We start from the raw sequence: 25242 nt of genomic DNA, 5'->3' as shown, positions 1-25242 counted from the left end.
CTTGACAAAATTCAACATCTATTCATGAAAAAAACTCAAACTAGGCACACAAGGAACATATCTCAACATACTAAAGGTCATATATGACACATAAGCCTACAGTTAACAACATACTCAACATTCAAGAGTTGAAAACCTTTCCATTGAGTTCAGGAACAAGACAGGAGTGCCCATTCTCAGCACTCCTATTCAACACAGTACTGGAAGTTCTAGCTAGAGCAGTCAGGTAAGAAAAAGAAATAAAAGGTATCAGAATTGGAAAAGAAGAAGTAAAATTATCTCTATTTGCATATAACATGATTTTAGATAGAAAATCCTAAAGATGTAACCAAAAATCTTTTAGGTCTTATCAGTGAATTCAATAAAGTTGCTAGACACAAAACTAACATAAAAATCAGTAGCATTTCTATAAATTAACAATGAATTTTCTGAAAAAGAAATTTAAAAATTGATCCCATCTACAATAACATCAAAACAATAAAATACTTAGAAATAAATTTAACCAGAGAGTGAAAAATCTCCATTCTGAAAACTGTAAGACATTAATGAAAGAAATCAAAGACACAAATAAATAGAAAGATATTGCATGTCCATAGAGCAGAAGAATTAATATTATTAAAATGTCAATACTACCAAAAACCACCTATAGATTCAATGCAATCTATCAAGATTCCAATGGCATTTTCTACAGAAATAGAAAAAACACACACCTAAAATCTATATGGAACCATAAAAAACCCCAGATAGGGGCGCCTGGGTGGCTCAGTGGGTTGAGCCGCTGCCTTCGGCTCAGGTCATGATCTCGGGGTCCTGGGATCGAGTCCCGCATCGGGCTCTCTGCTCGGCAGGGAGCCTGCTTCCTTCCCTTCCTCTCTCTCTGCCTGCCTCTCTGCCTACTTGTGATCTGTCGCTGTCAAATAAATAAATAAAATCTTAAAAAAAAAAAAAAAAACCAGATATCCAAAGAAATCCTAGGATGGGAGAACAAAACAGAAGGCATCACACTCCCTGACTGCAAACTATACTATAAAGCTATAGTAAACAAAATAGTATGGTACTGCATAGAAACAGAAAAATAGATCAATGAAACAGAATCAAAACCATATGGCTTAAACAGTGATAGATGTCAATTATTTCTCAATAAAACTGGAAAAAGATACTTTTAAAAATTTCAACCAAACAGAAAAAAAATAAAGAAAAATTTTCAAAATAAAGGCAGTTTACCTTCAAAAGAGCAACAATGACAGCTAACTTCTCAACAGAAACAATGAAAATGAAAAGATCATGAAATACCTTCAAAGTGTGAAAAGAAAATCACTGCCATAGAATTCTATATACTGAGAAAATAGCTTTAAAAAATCAAGTCAAATATGGTGACTAATATAACACAATAAAAAAATTAAATTAAATTAAAAATAAAGTCAAAATAAAAGGTATTTTCAAACTATCATTGAGAAAATTTATCCCCAGTAGAAGGGCACTAAAGGAAATATAGAAAGGTTATTATTAAGGAAAAAATAAATAAATCCCAGATGGGAGCTTAGAAATATAAAAAGAAAAAAAAAGCCAGAAAAAAGAAAATTGAATGAATAATGATTTCAAAGAATAATAATTACATGTTTTAAATTATAAAAAATAGAGCACAAAGCATAACATGGAAGTTTGGAGGGGGCAAAAAAAGAAGTTATATCTTCTGTTATTTTACAGGAAAGGGTAATAGTACTATTTTATATTAGACACTGAGAAGTCAAAAACACATAGTATAATCTCTAGGATAATGATTAAAAGAATACAGAAGACTGAGTAACTCAATTAAGACAGAATACTAAATATGCCCAATCAGTGCAAGAGAGGCAAAAAGGAGAGATAATAGGGAACACAAAAGAGGCAGGAGAAATAAAAAGCAAATAGAAAAATGGGGGATTTGAAACCAAATATGCCAATAATTTGGTAAATAGGTAGATGTGTACTAAGTGCTCCAAATAAAAGGCGAAAATTATGAAAATTGACATTAAAATATAGAACTGCATGCTGCTTACAAAACACACATGAAATATAAGAAAATAAAATAGGTGAAAATAAAAGGATGGAAAGTTACACTATGCAAACTCTCGTGAAAGCTGGTATAGCTATTATTAGTCTAAAACAAAGTAGAGTTTAACACAAATAAACATTAATAGAGATAAAATCATGCATTTCATAATGGTAAAAGTTTCAATTCACCAGAAAGATGTTGCATTCTAAATTTTTATGCAGCCTTCAAATTCATACAGCAAAAACACAGAACTACAAGGAGAAATACACAAATTCACAATCACAGCAGAAGATTTTTAAATTCTATTCTCGGTAACCAATAGAAGAAAAAGACAAAAATACAGTAAAGATATAGAAGATCTAAACTACATGATTAGGAGATTTTATTTGACATATTGAGAACACAGTATCCAACAACTGCCAAATACAAGGGGTTTTTTTAAGCACACAGAACATTATAAAATGACCATAGCCTCAACCCTAACGAAGTGTAAAAACCATAAAAGGGATGAAATAATTCAAAGTATGTTGTTTGGCCACAGAGGCATCAAGCTAATCAATACAAAACTTCACGAGAAAAGTCCACCTATGTTTAGAAATCAATCATTACCCTTCTAAATGGGTCAAAGAAGAAACCATGAAGGAACTTAAAACTCAGCATAGCACAAGTTGTAACCACTGCAATAAGCTGACAGACATAAAAGACTACAGGACTGAAGAGAAGACATTGAACTGCTATTATTCAGCAATAATATAATTGCACACATGAAATTTTTTAAAAACTTTAAATAAACTATTAGAATTAAAAAGTGATTTAGCAAGGTTGTTGGATATAAGGTAAATACACAAGAATTAATTGCCTATCTACATACAAGCAATGAAGAGTTAGAAAATGCAATTCTTTTAAGATATATCTTTGACAATAACATCAAAAAATGAATACCTAGGAACACACTACATGAGATAAGCAAACCACCTACACAGAAAACTATGATGCAGCACTGAAGGAAACTAAAAAAAGCCTAAACACAAGATATACTTCTAGAACATGGATTGGAAGACTCAAAATTATAATGATGTCAGTTCCCCAAACTGATCTATAGATTCAAGGCAATCTCAGCCAAAATCTTAATAGTTTAGGGGTGTGTTTGTGTGTGTGTTTAATTTAACAGACTCTTTAACTTAGCATATAGCTAGGAATAATCTTGGAAAAGGAAGAAAATAAGGAGGAGAAGGAGAAAGACTAGAAAGAAGAGAAAGTAGGGGGAGACAATGAAGAGAACAGCAACTACAAGGTGGAAAGACTTGTACTGAAGTATATAAAAGTTTTATTATTAAACTACATTAATTTAAACAGTGTGGTTTTGGGAAAAGGAAAAAATATGCCAATTAAACTAAATAATAACTCCAGAAAGAGAACCATCCTTAAATAGACACTTGATTTATAACAATAATGGTACTACAGAGCAGTAAGAAAAGGGCAATCTTTTCAATAAATGATGTTGTCTATTGCTTATCCATAGAGAAAAAAAAATTGACTCTTACCTCACAACAGACAGAAAAATTAATTTCAGATACATCTAAATGTACAAGGTAAAAAAACAAATATTCTAGAAGATAACAATGAATAACATCATAACTAGTATGGGGAAAGATTTTCTTAGGATATAAGGAAAAAGATTGCTAATCTGATCATATTAAAATAAGAACTTCAGCTAATCAAAAGTCATCATTTACAGAGTAAAAAAAGATAAGATACTTTGCAACATACTTTACTGACTATATAAAGAGGATACCCAAATAGCCAATAAATTTATGAAAAATTGTCCAACTTCATTAGTAATCAGAGAAATGCAAATTATAGCCACAGTAAGATACTTCTATGGCCCTTGAAAGTGGCGAAAATTTTGAAAACAAAATAAAGTATTGCCCTAAATGTGGAATATAGACAAAACGATCTCTCACATACTGGTAATGGGAGTATAAATTAGTACAACCCTTTTTGGAAAACTGTTTGCAAATAAAATTAGATATACGCAGGGGAGGGGAAGATGAAAAAAATTAGATATATGCATACCCTCTGATCCAGCAATCCTACCCCAGATGTATATCTAACAGAAATGTGTGCATGCATGTACCAAAAGATATATAGAAGGACATTCAATAGTCAAAAAGCAGGAATAGCCCAAATATCCATTAGTAGCAAACCAATACATACACTGCAGTACATTCATTTTGTAGAATATACATACAGCAATAAAAATAAATGAAACACAATTATGCTCAACCCACGGACAAATCACACCCAAGCACACACACACACATGCACATATACACACAAATAAATAATGTATGATTCCATTTATATACAACTCACAATAGGCAACACTAATCTTTGATGCTGGAAGTCAATTTAGTGGCTATCTTTGGGATAGAAAGAGTGGGTAATCATGGTTGCAAACATGGGGGGGGTGTTCCCCGTACACTTGCAATTTGTATGTTTTTCCACTTGTGTATAATGTAACAAATATAAAAGGTTTAAAACATTTCTTAAAGCTTGTGGAGATAAAATAACAAGATAAGCAAGAACTCAATAATAGAGAAGTTACAACATAAAAGGTTGACTTTCCTGTACTTGTATACAACTCAAGAATCCAATGGTACTAATATAAAGTTAGATATCTGGTAGCCTAGACCAAAGTCTACCCTTGTAGTGCTTATCTTTAGTTATTCTTTGCCATGTTTGCAATGAACTCTGTCTTGGAAACGCCTATCTTGTGCCACATCTTTTGTTCCCTAGTTCAGATAGAAACTACACAACTGGTGCTGATCTAAATTATTTACAAGCTGAGACACAGTCACCAAAAAAAGGCTAAATAATTTCTTTCTCTCCAACAGAAACAGCTTCATAAAATGACAGAATGGCTATTTCCACTGCCAAGAAACTTCCCTGTAATTTTTGCATCTTTAAGACTTGTAATTAATGACCAAAACAATTGAAGCAGTTTTTGTTCTTGACAAATAGCAATAAGCCCAAAAGGGGCAAATGCTGTAGATTGCCAAATCTTCACTGTTTGATATTCTTCATATGAGCTGTAATTATTCCTATGTTACTATGCTTAAAAAGCAATAGATAATTTATGTACACATACATGTACAGTTAAACTAATGGTTAATTTCCTAATAATTACTAAATCTACATGGCTATAAGTGGGTTCAGAGTATTATTCTTTAAACTTTTCTGTGTTTTCAAAGTGTCCCAATAAAAGCTTGGGAGGGAAACCTTGTATGATTATATATAATAGGAACTCAATTTGTTTTAAAATATGCACCCCCCTCAAAAAAAAAACTAGACAGAACCAAAATGTTAACACTGGTCATTGCTAGGTAGTAGCATTTTTTTCCTTCTTAAATATTTCTATAATTTTTATAAAAGCAAAGTCTTTTTGAAAAAATAATTTCACTTTTTAAAAAAGAAATAAATCACTCAGAAAGCATACAAAAGTTATTGGTCCCTAAGATAGTATTTTATCTTTGAGTTTCCAAGCCCATAAAATTCTGTATCCCTATAATTTTTATTATTAAGAATAATGAATATTTAGAGTTGGAGTGCCATCTAAATACTGATACCCTTCAGTGCATCTTTCATCGTGGCAGACATTGTAGATAATTTCTAATGCTCCAGCTAAAGTTTAACTGAAGGACTGAATTGAGAGAAGTGATGTCATACTGTCAGAATAAAAAAATGTGGGTTTTCAGTGAAGATACTCTAAGTTCAAACTCAAGCTGTGCTCCTTTATTATCTGTGTGAATGTTGCCAGACTCTGTGTCCCAATCATCACCTGTAACACTGAAATAACAAAACCTACCTCTCAGGGTTTTTTAAGGATTGAGAAAATGTCTACAAAACCCAATAGGATGCTTGTCCATAATTGCGTTCAGTTGGGAGAAGGCTAAAATATTAGGTGAGATGGAAGCAACTAAAATAATGTCTGACAAACAGCCAGCGCTAGATAAATAGTAATATATGGACTAGTACGATTGATTTTTTTCCCCCAGGATCTCTTTTGTTTCCTGTATAGAATGCTATGGTCCACCGGAATAGGGGTTCCAAGGGAGTTGCTTCCCCAGGACCTTGCACAGTGCCTGGCAGGTAGCAGGCACATAATGCCACACAGTTGAAAGACTAGAAGGGGGAAGTGGGTAGACATATGATCACAGGAATGGACAGAAGGATGGATGCCGGGAAACACAGACATCTTGTCCAGGTAGGCCAAGAGAAGATGAAAGAATCGCTCTGTTCTTAGTAGGCACAGACTGAACTATTCTGGGGAGACAGGTTCAGCTGGCTCTTCCCGGGGGATGAAGACACAGAAGGAAATGGAAGCCACTATCAGTTTGTAAGGTTTCTGGGATATTCGAACAGAAAAATCTCATCATGTTGGCTTCTCCCTGTAAAACCTGTCCGTGGTTTCCCTTTGCTGTTAGGATAAAATCCCAATCCCTTCGCAGGCCCTGCCAGGCTTTCTACTTATCTCTAGCTGCTCTCCTCCTGTCACTCCATTGTCTGATACACATAACCTTTTCCAGTTCCTAAATACGATCATGATATATCATGCCTCCAAGTCTGAACCCATGCTATTCCTTCTGCCTTAAATCTACATTTTATCCACTCATGATTCACTCTCCCTTTGACATCCAGGGCGTGCATTATCTTTCAGGTGTTGGCTTACCTGTCACTCACTCAAGAATCTTCCTTGACAACTTAACTCTCCCCAAACCTGCCCACACCATCAGGGTGAGTTTCAGAGGCCCCTGCTGCATAGTTCCACAGCTCTCTGTATTTGCACTACCTTAATACTTACTACACTGTAAAGCAGTTTCCTGCTCTTTTCAGAAACTGGAATGTATGTGCCAAGACATTAGTGATTTTAGTCTGCTTTTTTCATTCCTTGACTACTCAGTGTTTAGAACAACACATGGCTAATAGTAGACACCCTACAAATACTTGTTGAATTTCCATCTCCAAACTACATTAAGCTCCATGGGGTCTGGTTCTGAATCGGTTCTTACATCATCAGGAAATAGTGCCTGGCACATAATAGTAATTCTTCAAATATTTATCAAGTAAATAAATTTCATTTGATACCAGTTCCCCATTCATACATCACATAAAGGCTTACTTCATGTATCTACCAAGAAGCAGCTGAATATTTCAATCATTTCATCTATTTTATTAATGCTTCCAGCTTTTTTCCTGTTTTTACAAATTATCGACTTAGCAACACCTAAGCATTCTCTACTATTCTTGATTTAAAATGCCAATGATACCAATCTCCATGTTTTTAAAAGGTACTTACTATTTACCTTCATTGTTTTAATTAATATTATTGCTACCACTAAAGCCTGTATTATTTGTTCTGAATTTAGAATAAGTCCACCAAAGATCATTAAAGCTCAAAAAGCAGGTGTTAATATCTCTAACATTTGGTTTTAATTAGGAACTTAAATCAGACACCCGAATTTAAATCCCCTTTGAACCACCTCAAATCACCTTTAGAAAGACATACCAAGAAAGAAGGAAAGTCTCAGAGCATCAGTATACAATCTCACAATAACTCAAATAAAAGCTAACTTTGCAAAACACCCCCTCGCTTATTTTCATAAAAATATGTAGACAGCTAGGTTGGGAGGAGGTTAGGCAGGCGCAGTTTCGTTGGCCACAGGTTCCTTCTTTGATTTTACGACATGTCAACATAAACAACACATAGGACCTGATGCTTGTTTGTTTTTTGGTAAGTGTAAGTCTTTCCATTCAAATTCAGTGTCTATTTCTTGGTTATTAGTTATACAAATATTCACTGATTGTTGACTCTTCCTGTCCAATGTGACTTGCAGGGTCACTTAGTTTTTATTTAGCATATGAACTGGTAATGTCGAAAACGCAAGTCTTCTTGTCTGAGCAGAATTAGCCATTTGGGGTTTTGCCCAGTGGTGGGCACATCTGCAGCAACTGTCATCACTCACACCTCTGATAACAGTTAGCAATAGTGAGGAACCCAGGCCAAGTGTACGGCAAGTGAGACCGAGACTTGACCAGTTTGCCCGGGTGTCATAAAGGCTCTTGGAATCAATTTTCTTTCATGTATTTTATACCACTCAGTTTCAGAAAGGGTTAGTGACAATATCTAAAGGCACATAAATATAATCCAGCCAGATTTTTAAAAAATAATAATAAGTCAGTTAGGCAAATGTGGCATAAGAGAAATAAAAAATAAAAATGGGGCATGACAGGGTTCTTGCCTCCTTACCTGTATACTGCAAGCCCCTGTATTCACTTATTGCCCCAGGAGGCTTTAAATTGGGCCAGTAATGGAACAGCATTTGCACAGCAGGAGGCTTCACCTGTGAAGGCCCATAGGCGATCACATACAAAAGATCCTAAAGGAAACAGGAAGCGTACTTTGACTTAGCATCATCAAATAAAGATGAGACTAGCTCATTCAATATTACCAAAGCAGTGCAAAATCCAATAGAAGAGTTGGGTGGTTCCTCCCCCACCCCCTCACCCTCTCCCTCCACTCCCTCCCTCCCTCCTTCCTCCCCCTACCCCCTCCACTGTCATCTCACCATCGAGGTATGCTTCTCAGATGAGATCATATTAAAACATTATTTTTTATTATTTATTTATGGGTCCTGTAAATAATCACCTCCCCTCCCCTCTAGCTAAAGATCAAAACTACACTGTGTTTTAATAAATTCTTCTCTACTCAGGATAATGTTAAAGGAAGACCTTAGAATAGCATGAACCAGTTTGTCAAACTCTGTGTTTTTCAAATATTTTCCTAAAATCCATTTCTTAACAATCCACATTTCCTATTTGAAAGAACACAGGTTTTTTAGCAACATGTCAAATGAAATAAAATTGCCAAGTAATATAACATTTGCTGAATTCTGATAATAAGAGCTAACCAATTACTTTTTCTGTCAGGCCACTGTGTTCTTCAAGTATCATTTCTGCCTTAAATAATAAACTAACCAGGAAGGAAATAATTCCAGGTTCTGCCACACCGAAATAATAAGACACCAATAAATCCGACCTGTTTTAATAGGCAAAATATTTGTACTCCATTATACAAATTGAGTTTGTGGCTATGAGTTAAATTTGGCCCAAAACTTACTTTCCAGACTTCTTGCTTATATTTCATGAGGCATTCCAATAATTGACAATGATACACTGTAAGGAAGAAAATATAATTTGAACACAAATTGTAAACATCAGGTAAAATATCCTTTTAGATATAATAAAATATATTAGTATGACTTTTCATCTAATCATTAAATTAGAAGTTATTTACTTCCAAAAGAATGAAACTGGACTGCTATCTTACCCATACATAAGAGTAAACTCAAATCCATTAAATACCTACATGTGAGACCTAAAACCATAAAACTTCTAAAAGAAAACATAAGTAGTATTATCTTGGACATGGGCCTGTGCCACATATTTATAGAAAGGTCTCCTTAGGGGGAGAAAACAAAAGCAAAAAATAAAAAACTATTGGGGCCACACCAAAATAAAAAGCTTTTGCACAGCAAAGGAAACCATCAATAGAACAAAAAGGCAACCTACCAAATAGGAGAAGATATTTGCAAGTAATATCTCTGATAAGGAGCTAATATTCAGAACATATAAAGAATTTACACAATTCAATGCCAAAAAATACAAATAATCTGATTAAAATATGGGCAGAGGACTGAACCGACATCCAAATGGCTAACAGACACAGAAAAAGATGCTTAACATCACTCATCACGGGGGAAATGCAAATCAAAACCACAATGAAATATAACCTCACACCTGTCAGAATGGCTAATGTCAAAAGGCAGGAAATGGCAAGTGTTGTTAAGAATGTAGAGTAAGAGGCATCTGGGTGGCTCAGTCAGTTAAGTGTCTGCCTTTGGCTCAGGTCCTGATCCCAGGATTCTGGGAGCAAGTCCCACATCAGGCTCCTTGCTTAGCAGGGAGCCTGCTTCTCCCTCTGCCTGCTGCTCCCCCGGCTTGTGCTCACTCTCTCCCTCTCTCTCTCTCTGTCTTTCTAACAAATAAATAAATAAAATCTTACAAAAAAAAAAAAAGAATGTAGAGAAAAAGGAATACTTCTGTACTGTTGGTAGGAATGTAAATTGATACCATCCCTATAGAAACCAATATGGAGTTTCCTCCAAAAATTAAAAATAGAAAAATACCATATAATCTAGAAATTCCATTATTGGGTATTTACCCAAAGAAAACAAAAACACTAATTCAAAAAGACATGTGCAGCCCTGTGTCTATTGCAATGGTATTTACAACAGCCAAAGTACAGAAGCAATCTAAGTGTCCATCAATAGCTGAATGAATAAAGAAAATGTGGTATATAACATATATAGTGGAACATTAGTCATAAAAAAGAATGCAGTCTTGCCATTTATGACAACATGGATAGACCCAGAGGCTATTACACTAAGTGAAATACATCAGACAGGAAAGACAAATGCCATATGATTTCACTTATATGTGGAATCTAAAAAATCAAAGCCAACAAACAGAAACAGACTCGTAAATACAGAGGACAAACTGGTGGGTGCCAGAGGGGAGGAGGGTGAAGGATGGGCAAAACAGGTGAAGTAGATTAAGAGGCAGAAACTTCCAGTTATAAAATAGATAAGTCATGGAGATGAAAAGTACAAGATAGGGAATATAGTCAATAACATGGTAATAATATACAGAATTGTCAAATCACTATGTCATATACCTGAAACTAATATAACTGTACGTCAGCTATACTTCAACAATAAAATTTTTTAAATAACAAAAAATTTTAATAAAATAAAAAATTACTCATTTCCTTTAAGTATTCATACATTTCAAAAATCATGTGAGCCCTTGACTTTATCAAGCTTTTTACTAAGATCCTTAATCTTATTAACAAAAGAAATGTTAAGGACAAGTCCTAGTAATAGTAATTATATAATACAATCCTAGTAATAGTAATTATATAATACAAATTTACATCAATGTACTCAAGAACTACACAAGAACAAAAATTGCCTTAGAGGAACACTTACTGGGTGTTCATTATGTGTCAGGTACTGTGCTAAGAGCCTTATACATATTATCTCATAACCACCATGTTGCAGTGAGGAAATTTACTTAGCTTAGATTCCTATCTTGCCCAAGTTTGGAGATAGATAGCAAATGACAAACTGATGGATTAGCAAGAGAGTCTTTCATCCTCAGGCATCAAAGTCCACCTCGTTGAGGAATTCTTAGGAGCTATGAAACAGCAAGCTTCTTTGGTTTGCCCATGTTTACTTGGGAAAAGAAAAATACCTCCACCTAGTCAGAGACCTATTTCCTATCTTGCCGAATCTGTCATCCAACCCTGTCATAGCCCGAAGTTGGTTTCACCTTGGTCACTGATGACCTCTATGTCATTCAATTCAATGGACGTACTTTCGTCTGCCTGTTACTTGACCTTCAGCAGCATTCAGTGCTGCTGACCCTTGTCTTCTTTTCAAAACACTCTCTTCCCTCGACTTCATGACTAGTCCTCTCCTATTACCTGTGGCAGACACTGTTGTTGTTATTCAACTACTATCAACAACCCTTTCTTCCTTGTCCATCCCCCAACGCACAAACTACAAAGCAAGATACTTCCCCAGAGCCTCTTAGAGCTAGGGACGGCCATGTGACTCAGTTCTGATGGTAAGACCTAAGAGAGAATCTACTGGGAAGGGGAGCTTCTGAAATATTCTTTCTCTGTGAAAAAAGAGGCACAACAGGAGGCCTTTCTCTAATTATCCTAATTAATCCTGCTACCTGTTTGTGGATGTGATTGTGTGAGAATAAAACAACCCTCACTGGGGCAGCCATCTTGCAAACCTGAGGGAAAGTCCAAGAAAAGCCCAATGGCACCACCTCAGGCCCCTGATACTGTGGCACTGTCTATAAGACTTCCTACTAAGTAAATAAAAAAAACAACAAACGTTCTTGTAGTCAAAACTTCTGTTAGTCTCCCAAACACACCCTAACAGATACAATCTCTCTGCCTGCTTAACAAGCTCATCATCTCCCACTAGACCATTATCCATTGCAGTTTCTGAAAGCCTGATCATAAGCCCACTCCACTTTTCATTCTGTGCTCTCTCCTAAGCAATCCCACATTCATATACAACTTCAGGTACCATCTATATGCAATTTAATAAAGGCCACTGGACACTTATGTGTAGGTTCAAAGTTCATTACTGTAAGCCCAGATCTCTATACAGAGTTCTAGGCTCATAATACAACTTCCTAATTATCTTTGCCTCTTTTTTTTTTTTTTTTTTAAGGAAGCTGATTTATTTGCATTTTTGTGTTTCGGACATATAAAATTGAGATGATGTGTGAGATTTTTTTCCCAGTTTGAGATAAAACTGACATAGAACACTGTATTAGTCTAAGGTATGCCATCTCCTCTTAAACAGCTCAGAGATACCTAACATGATGTCCAAAACAGATTCGAAAGGATCCCTCAGAAGCCTGGTTTTCTTTGTCCAGTGTCTCCTTTCTCAATGAATAGAACCACCATGTATTTAGTTTTGCAAGCCAAAAATTCTGATATGTTACCAAATCCCATCAATTTTACTTTCTAGATACTTTTTCAGTCTCAATTGCCCCTGCCTTCTTTACATGCCCGGATAAATGGCATGGCTCCTTCTGGATCAATCTATATCTACTCTTTGTAATCCGTTCTCAACTACAGTCAGGTTCATACACACACAACCACCCTAAGTCCTCCAGTGCTTTCCCACTGGACGTGGATAAACACAGGACTCCCAAACAGAGCCCATACACCCGACATGTTCTGGCCTACAGATGCCCCCAGTCTCACCTTCCATGAGACAGTCCTCACTCTGAGTTCCGGCGATGCCAATCTCTCAGTCCCACCTGCTTGCCAGGCTTCCCACTGACACATGAGACTCTTCTACCTGAATCCCGCACCCCCTGTAGGCCTTGTAATGGTACTCATCCTACAGTCCTCAGAGAAAAGGCTACTTCCCCAGAGAAGACCTCTCTGACCTCTTCCATAAAAGGATATCTCCTTTTTTAGGGGCTCATTGAGCTAAGTACATCTTTCCAAGAACTTTGTCACAGCTGAAACTTTACATTTGGTTTTCTCTCTCTCTCTCTCTTTTTTTTTAAGAAAGGGAGAAAGACATGAGGGGAAGGGGCAGAGTGAAAGAGAGAATCTTAAACACGCACCATGCCCAGCGAGGAGCTATATGCAGGGCTTGATCTCACAACCCTGAGATCATGACCTGAGCTGAAATCAAGAGCCAATCACTTAACTACGGTCTGAGCCCTCCAGGCACCCTTTCACACTTGCTTTTGTAATTACTGAATTCATGTCTTCTCCCACCACTACTATGTAAGTTTCATGAGGCAGGGGCAGAGGTCAGTTCTGTTTTGCTAACCATGATGTCTCCAGTGTCTGGCACAGACTAGTTATTCAGTGACTATTTATTGAATATATAAATAGTCCTCTAGATTTGGAATTTCGTTCTTCAGCCATCAGTGTGTTCTCAAGTACAGATGTTCCTTTCTCTATATGTCTGTCCCATGAACCCAGTTCAGAACCGTCCCCTGACTGCCTCATGAACAGACCTAGAAAGTCCCTTTGTGTAAATTTCTTCAATCAAAACTTTATCCAAATTTTAAGACCCATACTTTGCTCAAGTGGCACGAAGATTTCCCTGATCATTTCAATCCATAGAGTTCTCTCCCTCTGATGAATTAATACTACCCACAGTATTTATTTTGTACTTTTCAAATACACCTTATATTATAAATTAATGATTTCTGTGAATATGCCTAATATTTCCAATGAGTCATATGCTCCATAGCATAGCAAGCCCCATATCTTATACTTCTGGGTGGTTTTCACAATGTCTAGCTCAGAACCATGAACAAAGAACTTACTCAGTTAGTTGAACAAGGTCTATGCTCTACCTTTGATACGCCATAGGCTACAAGGACCTAGCTGTCACTTGCTACTTCCCCCAGAAAAATTAAACAAAATGAAGCCCTACCTCTGGGTCTCTGTGAGCCCTCTGGTGGGTATCACCTCAGTCTTAAACCCTTTCCCCACAACATAAAACCAGCTATAGGTCCTGACTGTCATTTTTAGCATGGAATAGCAGGCACAGACATTCCCCATGAGCAGATTCGGAAATAACAGAAGTAATGCAATCAGATCATAGTGGTTTCCCAGCGGAACATCCAACTCCAAGAAGAAAATGGCAGATTGTCGTGGTTTGCTCTCTGCCCTTGACTGAGCATTTACAATGTGCCCGTTCCTGTGTTAGGCAAGCACTTCACATACAAAGGCTTATGATATTTTAAGGCACTTAAGAAATGAGGAAACTTGACCTTAGGGAAGTTAAAAAAAACTTGTGCAATGTTAACACTAACTGGCAATTTACTGGGGAGCTCAGAGATGAACCCACAGACCTCTAAACTCAAAGCACACGATTTTAGGCCCCCTGCTTTACTGCTTCCCAACTGAGAAACTAGGACCAAAGCCTCAGGAGGAGACTTCAACGTACAAGACTCCAAATGAAGGGTGTTTTCAGAATATAGTATATAATAAATATAAATGACATTTTGAGGGTCCTCTAAGCAAGAGTGAGATAGGAGTAGAACTTCCAAAAAATTATATATTTGAATTGCTCATACAATGACTCAATTACTCAAGGTGTTTCATATTTAAAGAGTAACACTCTAAATAAAGAAGCATTAAGATTTAAACATGAAACATTTTTTTCTGGGCACCTGAGAGGCTCAGACTCTTGATTTCGGCTCCAGTCATGATCTCAGGGTTGTGGGATCAACCCCTGCCAGGAGCTCTGTGCTCAGCACAGAGTCGGCTTCAGATTCTCTCTCCCTCTCCCTCTGCCCCTCCTACCCCCTTACTCTCGCTCTCTGTCAAATAGTCTTCTTTTTTTTTTTTTTTTAAATATTTTAGTGGTGTGGACAATATTTTTTAAAAACCAAACTGTACAACAAATTGGCAGTATTTGGGACACTCAAAACCTTATTATTTACAATGAAATTAAGTAGAAGGTTGAAAACAGTGCTACCAAATTGGTTCACTTTCCAAATCAACAATAAATGAAAATTAAAACTGAGTTCACATCTTAGTATGTGATACCAATAGTCAACCCCTTTTTAGGTCAGTTTCCCCAATTTCATATGTAGTTACACCAATGAACAGAAACAAAACCTATCCAACATTACTACGTATTGAAGAAAATACAAGTCAAAACAACAAGGTATTATTTTTTGTCTGTCTAACAGAATAAAAATTATACATTATTCAATGACAGGTTACAATGTACTCTCACACATAGTTAGTGACACTACTAAATTTTTTTCGAGTCCCTTAATTCACTAATTCCTCTTTTATGAATTTATTCTAAGGAAATAATCAGAAACATAGTAAAAAAAATTATGTTCAATAATACCTGTGTGGCATTAGAGTAGCAAATTCACAAAATATTAATAGTAGTTATCTCCAGTCACTTAAATCGTAATGATTTTTACAGTCCTAATTTAATTTATTCCTATACAATTGTATTCAATTTCCAGTCAATGTCCTAAAATTGTGTCCCCAAACAAACACTCTAAAAATAATCAATCGTCAGCAAGATTACTGTTAATAACAAAGACAAGGGGAAGTTATTTCAACTCAGAAGTCTGTCTTGTAACACATCTCCAGTTTTCCATCCACCCAGAGGTGATCTCACCTGAGACTTTCTAGCCTACTCACTTCATATCTTGTTTAACAATTGTTTTTTGGGTGCCTGGGTGGCTCAGTGGGTTAAGCCGCTGCCTTCGGCTCAGGTCATGATCTCAGGGTCCTGGGATCGAGTCCCACATCGGGCTCTCTGCTCAGCAGGGAGCCTGCTTCCTCCTCTCTCTCTCTGCCTACCTCTCTGCCTACTTGTGATCTCTCTCTGTCAAATAAATAAATAAAATCTTTAAAAAAAAAAAAAAACAATTGTTTTTTAATTCAGTCAAGCCACTCGAATTTCCACTGACCTGGGTTGGATGTGTATTGCATTGCAATCATAAGCATGGATGATGCAGACAGATTAACATGGGCAGGAACGCCTTCTCTCCTTGAGGAACCCACTGAAACAAAACATTATTTCATTAGGTACAAGTAATCTCTATGTATACTTCTTATTTTACATTTAGTGTGACAGCTGAGAAGACACTTTAAAAAAAAAAAAAAAGTCTCAACCTATTCAATGGATGCTTTGCACAAATAAAACCACAAAACATCTGTCCTAGCACACAAATGCCATGATTGTCATCATCAATGGCAAACATTTCGTGAGAATCTACAAGGAGCAGAAACAGTGCCACAGTGTGATACAATGGCTTTATCGGAGATGTACTTAGATGTGACCTCTGCTCCCAGGATGTTTATATCTAGGTGGGAGAGAAAGAAAAAACAAAACCTTCCATGTGTCCAAATATAAAGGCATGTCAAAGGTTATCCCAATAAAAGTAAAAATAAAAGGTTTATTTATTTTGAAACAACTTGAATGGGTTAACTTTTGGAGATGCAGGTGAAATAACAGTCAGCTTTTAATGGGGACCTTATTAATTCAGTCATACACACCAATTTCAAATAGCATATTATAAAAAATTACATATTAACTTTTTTATCATCTTGATTTTTCTTTCAGAAAATTACATATTAACTTTTTTAACATTTTGATTTTTCTTTCAGAAAAATTACATATTAACTTAAAAATTATTTACAACTCTCACAGATCATGAAACAATTCTATTCAAATCTTCACATGTAAGTCAACAGCAGTATCTCTATCACCATGAGAATAACTTTTTTAGCTTTCCAGAGCTTACCATCTCCATATCCAACCAAGCTGTTTGGAAGAAAGCACTTTTTGAATCTGTGAGGACCACTGTCACTGAACATTTTATCCTGTGCCACAAGTATTCAGTCACAAAGCAAGCTGGTTTCTTCAAAACTCATCTCACAGCTGTATATCCATGGTCTCCACACGATAACCACTTACATCCTGCTTTTAAGACATCTTTAAGTGGCTTGTTTACAATGACATCCAACACTATATTATATTTCTTTCTCTCTCTCTTTTCTAGTGGCATAACAGGTAACTCCAAGTAGCATTCAAAACTAGCACCAAGGGGGGTCATTCAAGATACTACTCCAAAGAGTTGTTTTCTCCAAAGAGTACTCTATTATTCTAACCAGTAATTGAGAGAGGGCTCCCATAGGAGAATCTTCGAAAGGACTCAAATAGGGGCGCCTGGGTGGCTCAGTCAGTTGAGGGTCTGACTTCTGCTCAGGTCATGGTCCTAGGGTCCTGGGATCAAGCCCCACATCAGGGTCCCTGCTCAGTAGGAAGTCTGCTCCTCCGTCTCCCACTCCCCTGCTTGTGTTCCCTCTCTCGCCATCTCTCTCTCTTTCTCTGTCAAATAAGTAAACAAAATCTTAAAAAAAAAAAAAAAGGACTCAAATATAAAAAGAATTCCTTTTCTCGGGGACAATTGCAGAAGCAGGGGAAACTTTCTTTATAGTTAGGCTTGAGTGACCAATTGTCAAGAAAGCATGAACAGAACGGCTTCCAGTGAGTATGACAACCTCCATCAGCCAGCTCTCAATTTCCTACACACAACAGAGAAAAGCACTAATGTGGGTAACAACAAAAAAGCAGATGACCCACAAATCTGCTTTATTTTATTTTACATTAAAGTGCAATACGTGGAAATCTCACCTCCATCCATAAAGAATAAGGCAACTTATAAAAAAAAAAAAACCACATGTATGAAACAGCCATTAAAACACAAATATAAGATTTGTCATGGAATGGAGAACACAGAGAAAATTTAACATGATTCTATTCTTTTCATTGGATGAAGACTTTGACCACAACACTGGATGGCAACCTTTACAACAGCTTTACAGAAATAAGCAAGCAAACAAAACAGATGTATCCTTAGTTTCATTCAGGTTCCATTTACCTGAATTTGCTTTTATTAATCACTTGCAGCTGGGCTCCTGCTACGTCACCAAGCAGGTCAGAGTCTGGGAGATAAACTAGTTTGGCTGTGCAATATAAATGAATATTAATAATTATACAAAGATATGCAGATCAGGTCAATGCTCTTGGAGGGTAAAGCTGGTCAATCAAGTGTGATTAATCAAGGAAAGAACTTTGAGCCAAATCCTAAAGAGCAAGATGCAGCCGCTCTCAGACTTCAGCCAGGGAGCTTGTTCAAATTCAGCTTTGGGGCCCAAATCTAGAATCTGACTCCATCAGCTTGGAAGCAGAAAAGCTTTAATAAGCACATCAAGTAGTTTGTTGTTGTTGTTGCTTAATGTATTTGACAGAGAAAAAGAGCAGAAGCAGGGGGGAGGGAGAAGCGGGCTCCCTGCTGAGCCAGGGGCCCCATGTGGGGCTCGATCCCAGGACCCTGGGATCATGACCTGAGCCAAAGTCAGCCGCTTAACTGACTGAGCCACCCAGGTACCCCACATCAAGTGGTTGTGACGCAGGCGGGCCCTGAGCCTGGTGGCAGGAGCATTACTAGAGGGGAAATAAGAAAGGTGTGCAGGCGTGCGAGGGAGAACTGGGTGGCCCTGGGCCCTTCGTTTAAGGGGGAGTGGAGGGTGGGGAAGGTAATTCTTGTCTCTGACATACTCGTGGAAAAATAATTACAAATATTTAAATAATTACATATATACATATATATTTGGTCCTTTTGGGAAAAGGGCTTTCACCACTGTTGAAATTCATGTGAAACTTTTTAATAATAAACATTTCTTAAAAAAAAAAAAAATAAATAAAGACTACTACAAAGGGAGCTTGTGAATCCCTGTGCCTGGAGGCCTTTAAAAATGGGAAAGATGCCCAAAATGTCTCGATGATTTAGGTGAGGTCTATTTGGAGTAGAGCCCAAATGGCTCGATGACCTTTGGCTGTCCCTTCTACCCCTACAAATCCATGGTCTCCCTCAAGCGTGGTCAACCACAAAGCCAAAATCATTCCCCTGGCTCAAACCCTAGGAAACTGGCTCCAGCACCTCGACAAACAGACACTGCCTTGCAGTTCTTAGCCTTATAACAGAAGGGATAAAATCACTGCAATTCTAATTAATAAACGTGCACAGGCACACATCATTTATTGAATCTTGGTAAAAAGGCATGCATGATGTAAATAGATGTACGGCTCGTACAGCTTGTCCCCATGAGGGTATATAAAGCCAAAGCTCCATATAACGGAAGGAAGAAGAGAATTAATCAAAGTAAGAAAATTTTACATCTAATATTGTGCTCAGGAAATACAATTACAAGTTCTAAGGCCTATTTCCTGATGTTCCCGGCACCACCAGAATAACGGTTATCAGCATTCCTTTCCTCTATGAGCAATAACAATTCCTTAATCTGTTCCTGCATTTTATAGCTCCTAATGTACTATCACGTATAGCTCTTATATGATTCTCACCAAAAAGAAATAAATAAGTAGGGACGCCTGGGTGACTCAGTCGATGACATGTACAACTCTTGATTTCACTCAGGTCATGATCTCAGAGTTGTGAGATCCAGACCATGTCCGGCTCTGTGCTGGGTGTGGAGCTGCTGAAGATTTTCTCTCTCTCCGTCTCCCTTCCCCCTCCCCACCGCCACTTGTACTCTCTCCCTCCCTAATAAATAAATAAATAAGTAAGACTTACATAAATAAATATATTGGGGAAACCATTTTATAAAGAGAATCAGATTACTTGCATGAGAGCACCAACTTAATTATTAGCCCAAGTCACTTGACTTCACAGGCAACACTCTAGTGACTTATTCATTCAAAATTCATTTAAAAATTCAAAAAGTATTTTTTTTCATACCCCTACATACCAGGCATTTTCCTAACCCTAGAGACACAGCCATAAACAAGACAGGTAAGCCTTTGTCCTTATGGAGCTTAGATGCTCAAGCAGTACCATCCATTGGCCACATGTGGCTATTTAAATTTAAATGAATTAAACGTCAATGAAAGTCAGTCTCATTAGATTCATTTCAAGTGATCAATTGTCGCATGTGGCTAGTGTATTCCCACGGAATTTTATAAAACATTTCCATCATTGCAGAAAGTTCCATGGGCAATGCTGTTCTAAGAGGAACAAGCAAACAAATACCCATGAAGAAATAAAGCAGGGCACAGGAATAGGTAGAAAGTGATGGAAGGTCTTGCGTTAGCTTGAGGGTGAGGAAAGGCATCTCGAAAGGTGTGACATTTGAGCTGAGACCTAAGGAGAGTGAGGAGGAATCATATGACCATTTGGGAGAAGGACTACTGAGACAGAGCAAAAGCCTCGTGTCTTTATGGAACTGCAGAATGGCTAATGAGGACAGCACAGGGTGAACACACAAAAGGCAGTAATGACGTAGTAAGGTGGCAGCAGTGGCCGGAGCACAGAGGGCCTTGTGGGCCAGGGAAGGACACTGAATGTGATTGGTCCGAGTGATGCAATGTGATGAAGGAAGTGATGTAGTCTGGTTTACGTGTTTGGAGCACAGCTCTGGCTGTTGGGTGGAGAACAATTGTCAGGTGGCTAAGAATAGAAGCAGGGAGATCAGTTCAGAAACTACTGGATGGGTCCGGGTGAGAGATGGTAGTAAGTAGTTTGAATTGGAATATACTTAAATAAACCCCATTAACCTTATACTTTTGTAAGGGGTAAAGGTAAGAGAATCATCTGGGAAGAAGAAACACAGTCTGGTGCCATACATTAGAACCACTTCCTGTGCTTTGCCAGATTGCACTGCTCACATTAGCAAGTGTCTTGTTTCTGTAAGCAGAGGGATTTGTGTTCCATGAGTTAGGGTTTGAGCACAAGATACCTATGCCTTCAGAGGGCATATCAATTCAACGTAAGACGAAGACTGAGACACCATGACCCAAAGTCAGTGCAGCATTAAAAGATGTGCAGACTGCTAGATAAATGAAAATCACAGAGATAAGATTGCCCATCAACAACTCCTAGGTGGAGGAACTTGGCTGGCTCAGTCAGCAGAGCACTCAACTCTTGATCTCAGGGTTGTAAGTTTGAGACCCATGATGGGTATAAAGATTAGTTTGAAAAAAAAATTGCAGAAATGCTCTGTCAGATCCTATGAGACCAAAGCCTATTATAGCCATTATTGTTTATTATACAACAAATTCTAGGGGGGAAAAGTCCCAAGCCCCAGAGGCTGGCCCCTTTTCTCAAGCAATATTTAGGACAATAAAACTTCAGGACATGTGAATTTGAGCAGGATACTGGCATTAGTTGCTATGGTATTTGACCCATCTGTCATATGTCTATGGGTTTGGTCTGTTCGACATTTGTCCAATGTGATACAATAGCCAAAGGCCATTCCTGTATGTTATCTCATGGTCTTCACAACAAACACGGGTGTAGACAGGGGAGATCATGATTACTCACAATTCTATAGCTAAGGAAACTAAAGTTTGATGAGGTTAAGAGATCTGCCAGGAATCGAAGGACTAAACAATTTAGCTTTTCTGTTTCTACTCCAAAACATTTCTACCGATTGAATAATAAAGCTTTTACAGTACAGTAAGGCCTACTTTATAAAAATGATCATTAGCTAATAAAGCAGGTTTTATATATAGAAGGCTATTAAAATATCATCAATATATTGTGCTGAGTTCTATATCTTTTTCCTATATATTTATTAGTTTTTGCAGGATCACAGGAGTATCACACACATCCTCTGTAGGAGTAGTAACTGTAGAACAAAAATGATCCTAGAACCAGATATTCAATTCAACCACATGATTGCTTTTAAGTCAATGCAAAGATCTGAATGAACCTCTGTTTTTCCTAAGGGCAGGTGACTTTGAGGAAATTTGAGTTGCATGACACTGCACAGTCTAGGCTACCAAGATACACTAGAAGGGTCTTTTACTGATATCATTGCTCAGGCTTATTACCATCTTTGAAATAACATAGCCTACATCAGTTACTGTCCATTTGGGATCAGCTTTTCTCTTCTCTGCCAACATCCATATCATCTGCCCAACATCCATATTTCAATTTGGTCCACAAATTACAAATTTCTTATTGGAAAAAGAGAGGTTTCCATGGTGAAATGCTAATGACTTTTTCAATTCTTAGTAATCCATATATATATGTATATGATATATATACATATATATGTATTTTTTTTTAAAGATTTTATTTATTTGTCAGAGAGCGAGCGAGAGCGAGCACAGGCAGACAGAGTGGAAGGCAGAGTCAGAGGGAGAAGCAGGCTCCCCGCGGAGCAAGGAGCCCGATGTGGGACTCGATCCCAGGACGCTGGGATCATGACCTGAGCCGAAGGCAGCTGCTTAACCAACTGAGCCACCCAGGCGTCCCAAAAAGAGTTATTTAAAACAAAGGCATGGTACTTGGTTTATTGACAAAGATGACGGGAAGGGCCTAAGGGAGAAACGTGCATCGCCCTTACAATGACAGAGCTTAATGCTCCGACAGACCCAGCTCAGAGCTTCATATTCTAGGTTCTTAATGATTCAAACATTTAACACCTGAAAAACTGTCCACATTGACATTTTTTTTAAATTTTTTATTTATTTATTTGACAGAGAGAGATCACAAGTAGGCAGAGAGGCAGGCAGAGAGAGAGAGAGGAAGGGAAGCAGGCTCCCTGCTGAGCAGAGAGCCCGATGCAGGACTCGATCCCAGGACCCTGAGATCATGACCTGAGCCAAAGGCAGTGGCTTAACCCACTGAGCCACCCAGGCGCCCCCACATTGACATTTGACCTGGCAAACACCACACCGAGCAGAGAAAAGTCTCCTTGTCTTGACGACTTTTGTCAAGTACTCAGAAAATGCAACATCCTTCATCCTAACCTCTCAGTCCTGAAATAAAAACATTCTGGAAGAAGTTAAATGCCCCTCTCTCTGTCTTGTTTTGGTCGGGATTTCTAGACACTGAAACAACTTCCAAAGACAGAAACAACATGGATGCCAGCAACAGACACAAATTCTAAACGTCTGTTCATTTTCACGTAATTAATCAGGAACCCACTCCTCTTTCTTTGCAAAAAAACAAATACAAAAGAAATACCTGAATCGTATAATAGAATGTGCCTTTAATATTACTACTATTTACTTTCAAAGATTTAAAGGTGTCAAAAACTGGCTATTCCTCAGCCCACGGGCCTGGTGATGAGAAGCAGAAATCAGAAGTAAGAAACCAAAACCCAAGCGACAAGGTAAATGAACTAGATCAACAACTGGGTTAGAGGAATATATGTGCCTCTTACATAAAATAAGATTGATGTTATTTAACCTAGAATTAGTAAGCCAGAAATAACCTTAGAGATGGAAAATGTTTTCCAAACCCCTCCTTTACAGCTGGCAAAACAATGGAGTCCCAGAGACATAAACAGCTTGTTCATAATTTAAATGAGCACCAAGTCGCTCTACTAATTAAGTATTAAAATTCACGTAAATGTTGTAAACTCAACTTACTATTTTATTCCCCTCAGGTACCAAGGCTCACACATTTAAATAAATAAGGATTCTAATGGGAGTATAAGGCATGTTTGGGGGTAGGTGCTTTAATTAAGTAGAAATTAGTGAGGATTTAGAATAAAGAAATAACTAGCCAGTTGTCACAATGTTTGATCTGTGTGAAGCATAACTTCAGGGACCTGATAGAGTCAATGACTTTCCCTAAACTATTAACTTATTCCTAAGAAGGAGGGTACAGGGAATTAGATTAATGATAACAAAGGTACACCTCAACTGTAATTCTTTTAAAAAAATAAAGAAAAACAAAACAAGGATTCCTGTGCCTAAATTTAACAGTGAACACAACTAAACAATTCTGAGATCCGTAACCATAAGTGAAGTCCTTGTCAGGTCACACAGAACAAAAACAAAAAGAGAGGGAGAGAATGATCAAATATTCTATTACTTGAACCATATAATCAGTCTGCTTATTTTTTTGAATAGCTATATAATTTAGATAGCCGTCAGACTCTTTGCTGAAAAGACATGAAAATTACAACTCCAGAGCTAAAATTAAGCTTAACTGTAAACCAAGTAATGGAGCTTAAAGGTACCTATGTTTACCAATTATTATTCCATAGCAACAAGCAGCAAGTTAAATAAGATCAAAGGGACCTAAAATTAAAATGGTGAAAAATGATCACTAGGAATGGAATATGATTAATAAAAGTGTTGAAATGGAACAAGAGTTGAGGGAAGGAGAGACATAAACTAACACTTAGCACTTAGCACTGTGTCCCAGGTGAATCAGAAACCTGAACCAGGTATCCCAACAACCCAGGCAACTAGAATTATTATGCTCAGTTTACAGGGAAGAAATAGAAAGGTTAGGTAACTTGCCTAGGGCCACATAGCTAGTTTGGTAGCACAGCTGTTGATGCGAATCTAGATGTGTTTGACTCATAAATCCACCATCTTTTCAGGTTACCCCCCTGAAGTAACCTCTGGATTCATAACCAATTTCTTTAAAAAAATACTTTAAAAGGATGGTGATCATAAAGACCACAACCCAATCTGTTTTTTCTCTTTGCTCATGTCCAGAAAGACTACAGAATTAAATCTATAAAAGTGAAATAGAGTTCAAGTCAGCTCCACATTTATAAACAGAAAGGGTCGCAAGCCTTAGCTTCTTTCAAAGTGTTTTCATAAGTTTGGACTCACTTCATCATCACAACATCCCTGCGAGGGGAAGTTCCTGCTGACATCATTCCCCCGATGAGGTGTCAGCCACATGAGCTGTCTGACACCACACAGTACATTTACCAATGGAGCTGAAACTAGGATCTGTATATCCTGACTCTGTCTGTTCCTCTTCCCATCATACCTTTCTGCCTTCAGATGCAAAAGATAAAAATTTCTATACCTGAGACAACACTCCCTCCACCTTTTGTCCTTAAGTGACAAAAATGCCATAATTTCCATGTAGGTAATATAGACTTCACCTTGATATGTGTTCTTCCTATTCCATAAGACCAAATTATGCAAATAAAATAATTTCAAGGTATCATCATCATTCATTTCTTTGATTCTCACCATAATAAT

General features: G+C 37.4%; 1 protein-coding gene across 4 annotated transcripts in view; it reads right to left on the bottom strand.

The window, feature by feature from the left end:
- The window catches only part of UNC79 (unc-79 homolog, NALCN channel complex subunit), a 237283-nt gene that overhangs the window by 164694 nt on the left and 47347 nt on the right, over positions 1 to 25242 (bottom strand). For all 4 annotated transcript variants that reach the window (XM_032345110.1, XM_032345113.1, XM_032345112.1 and 1 more), the window contains 3 exons: positions 16163 to 16255; positions 9216 to 9271; positions 8346 to 8475 (listed from right to left, as the gene is read on the bottom strand). In XM_032345110.1, the coding sequence (XP_032201001.1) occupies positions 8346 to 8475; positions 9216 to 9271; positions 16163 to 16255 (279 nt within the window). The remainder of the gene's footprint in view (positions 1 to 8345; positions 8476 to 9215; positions 9272 to 16162; positions 16256 to 25242) is intronic.

The sequence above is a fragment of the Mustela erminea genome, chromosome 5 (genome assembly GCF_009829155.1).
Source record: "Mustela erminea isolate mMusErm1 chromosome 5, mMusErm1.Pri, whole genome shotgun sequence".
Classification (NCBI taxonomy): domain Eukaryota; kingdom Metazoa; phylum Chordata; class Mammalia; order Carnivora; family Mustelidae; genus Mustela; species Mustela erminea.
Note: the sequence above shows the minus strand (reverse complement) of the source record. Positions and strands in the feature narration are given on the sequence as shown.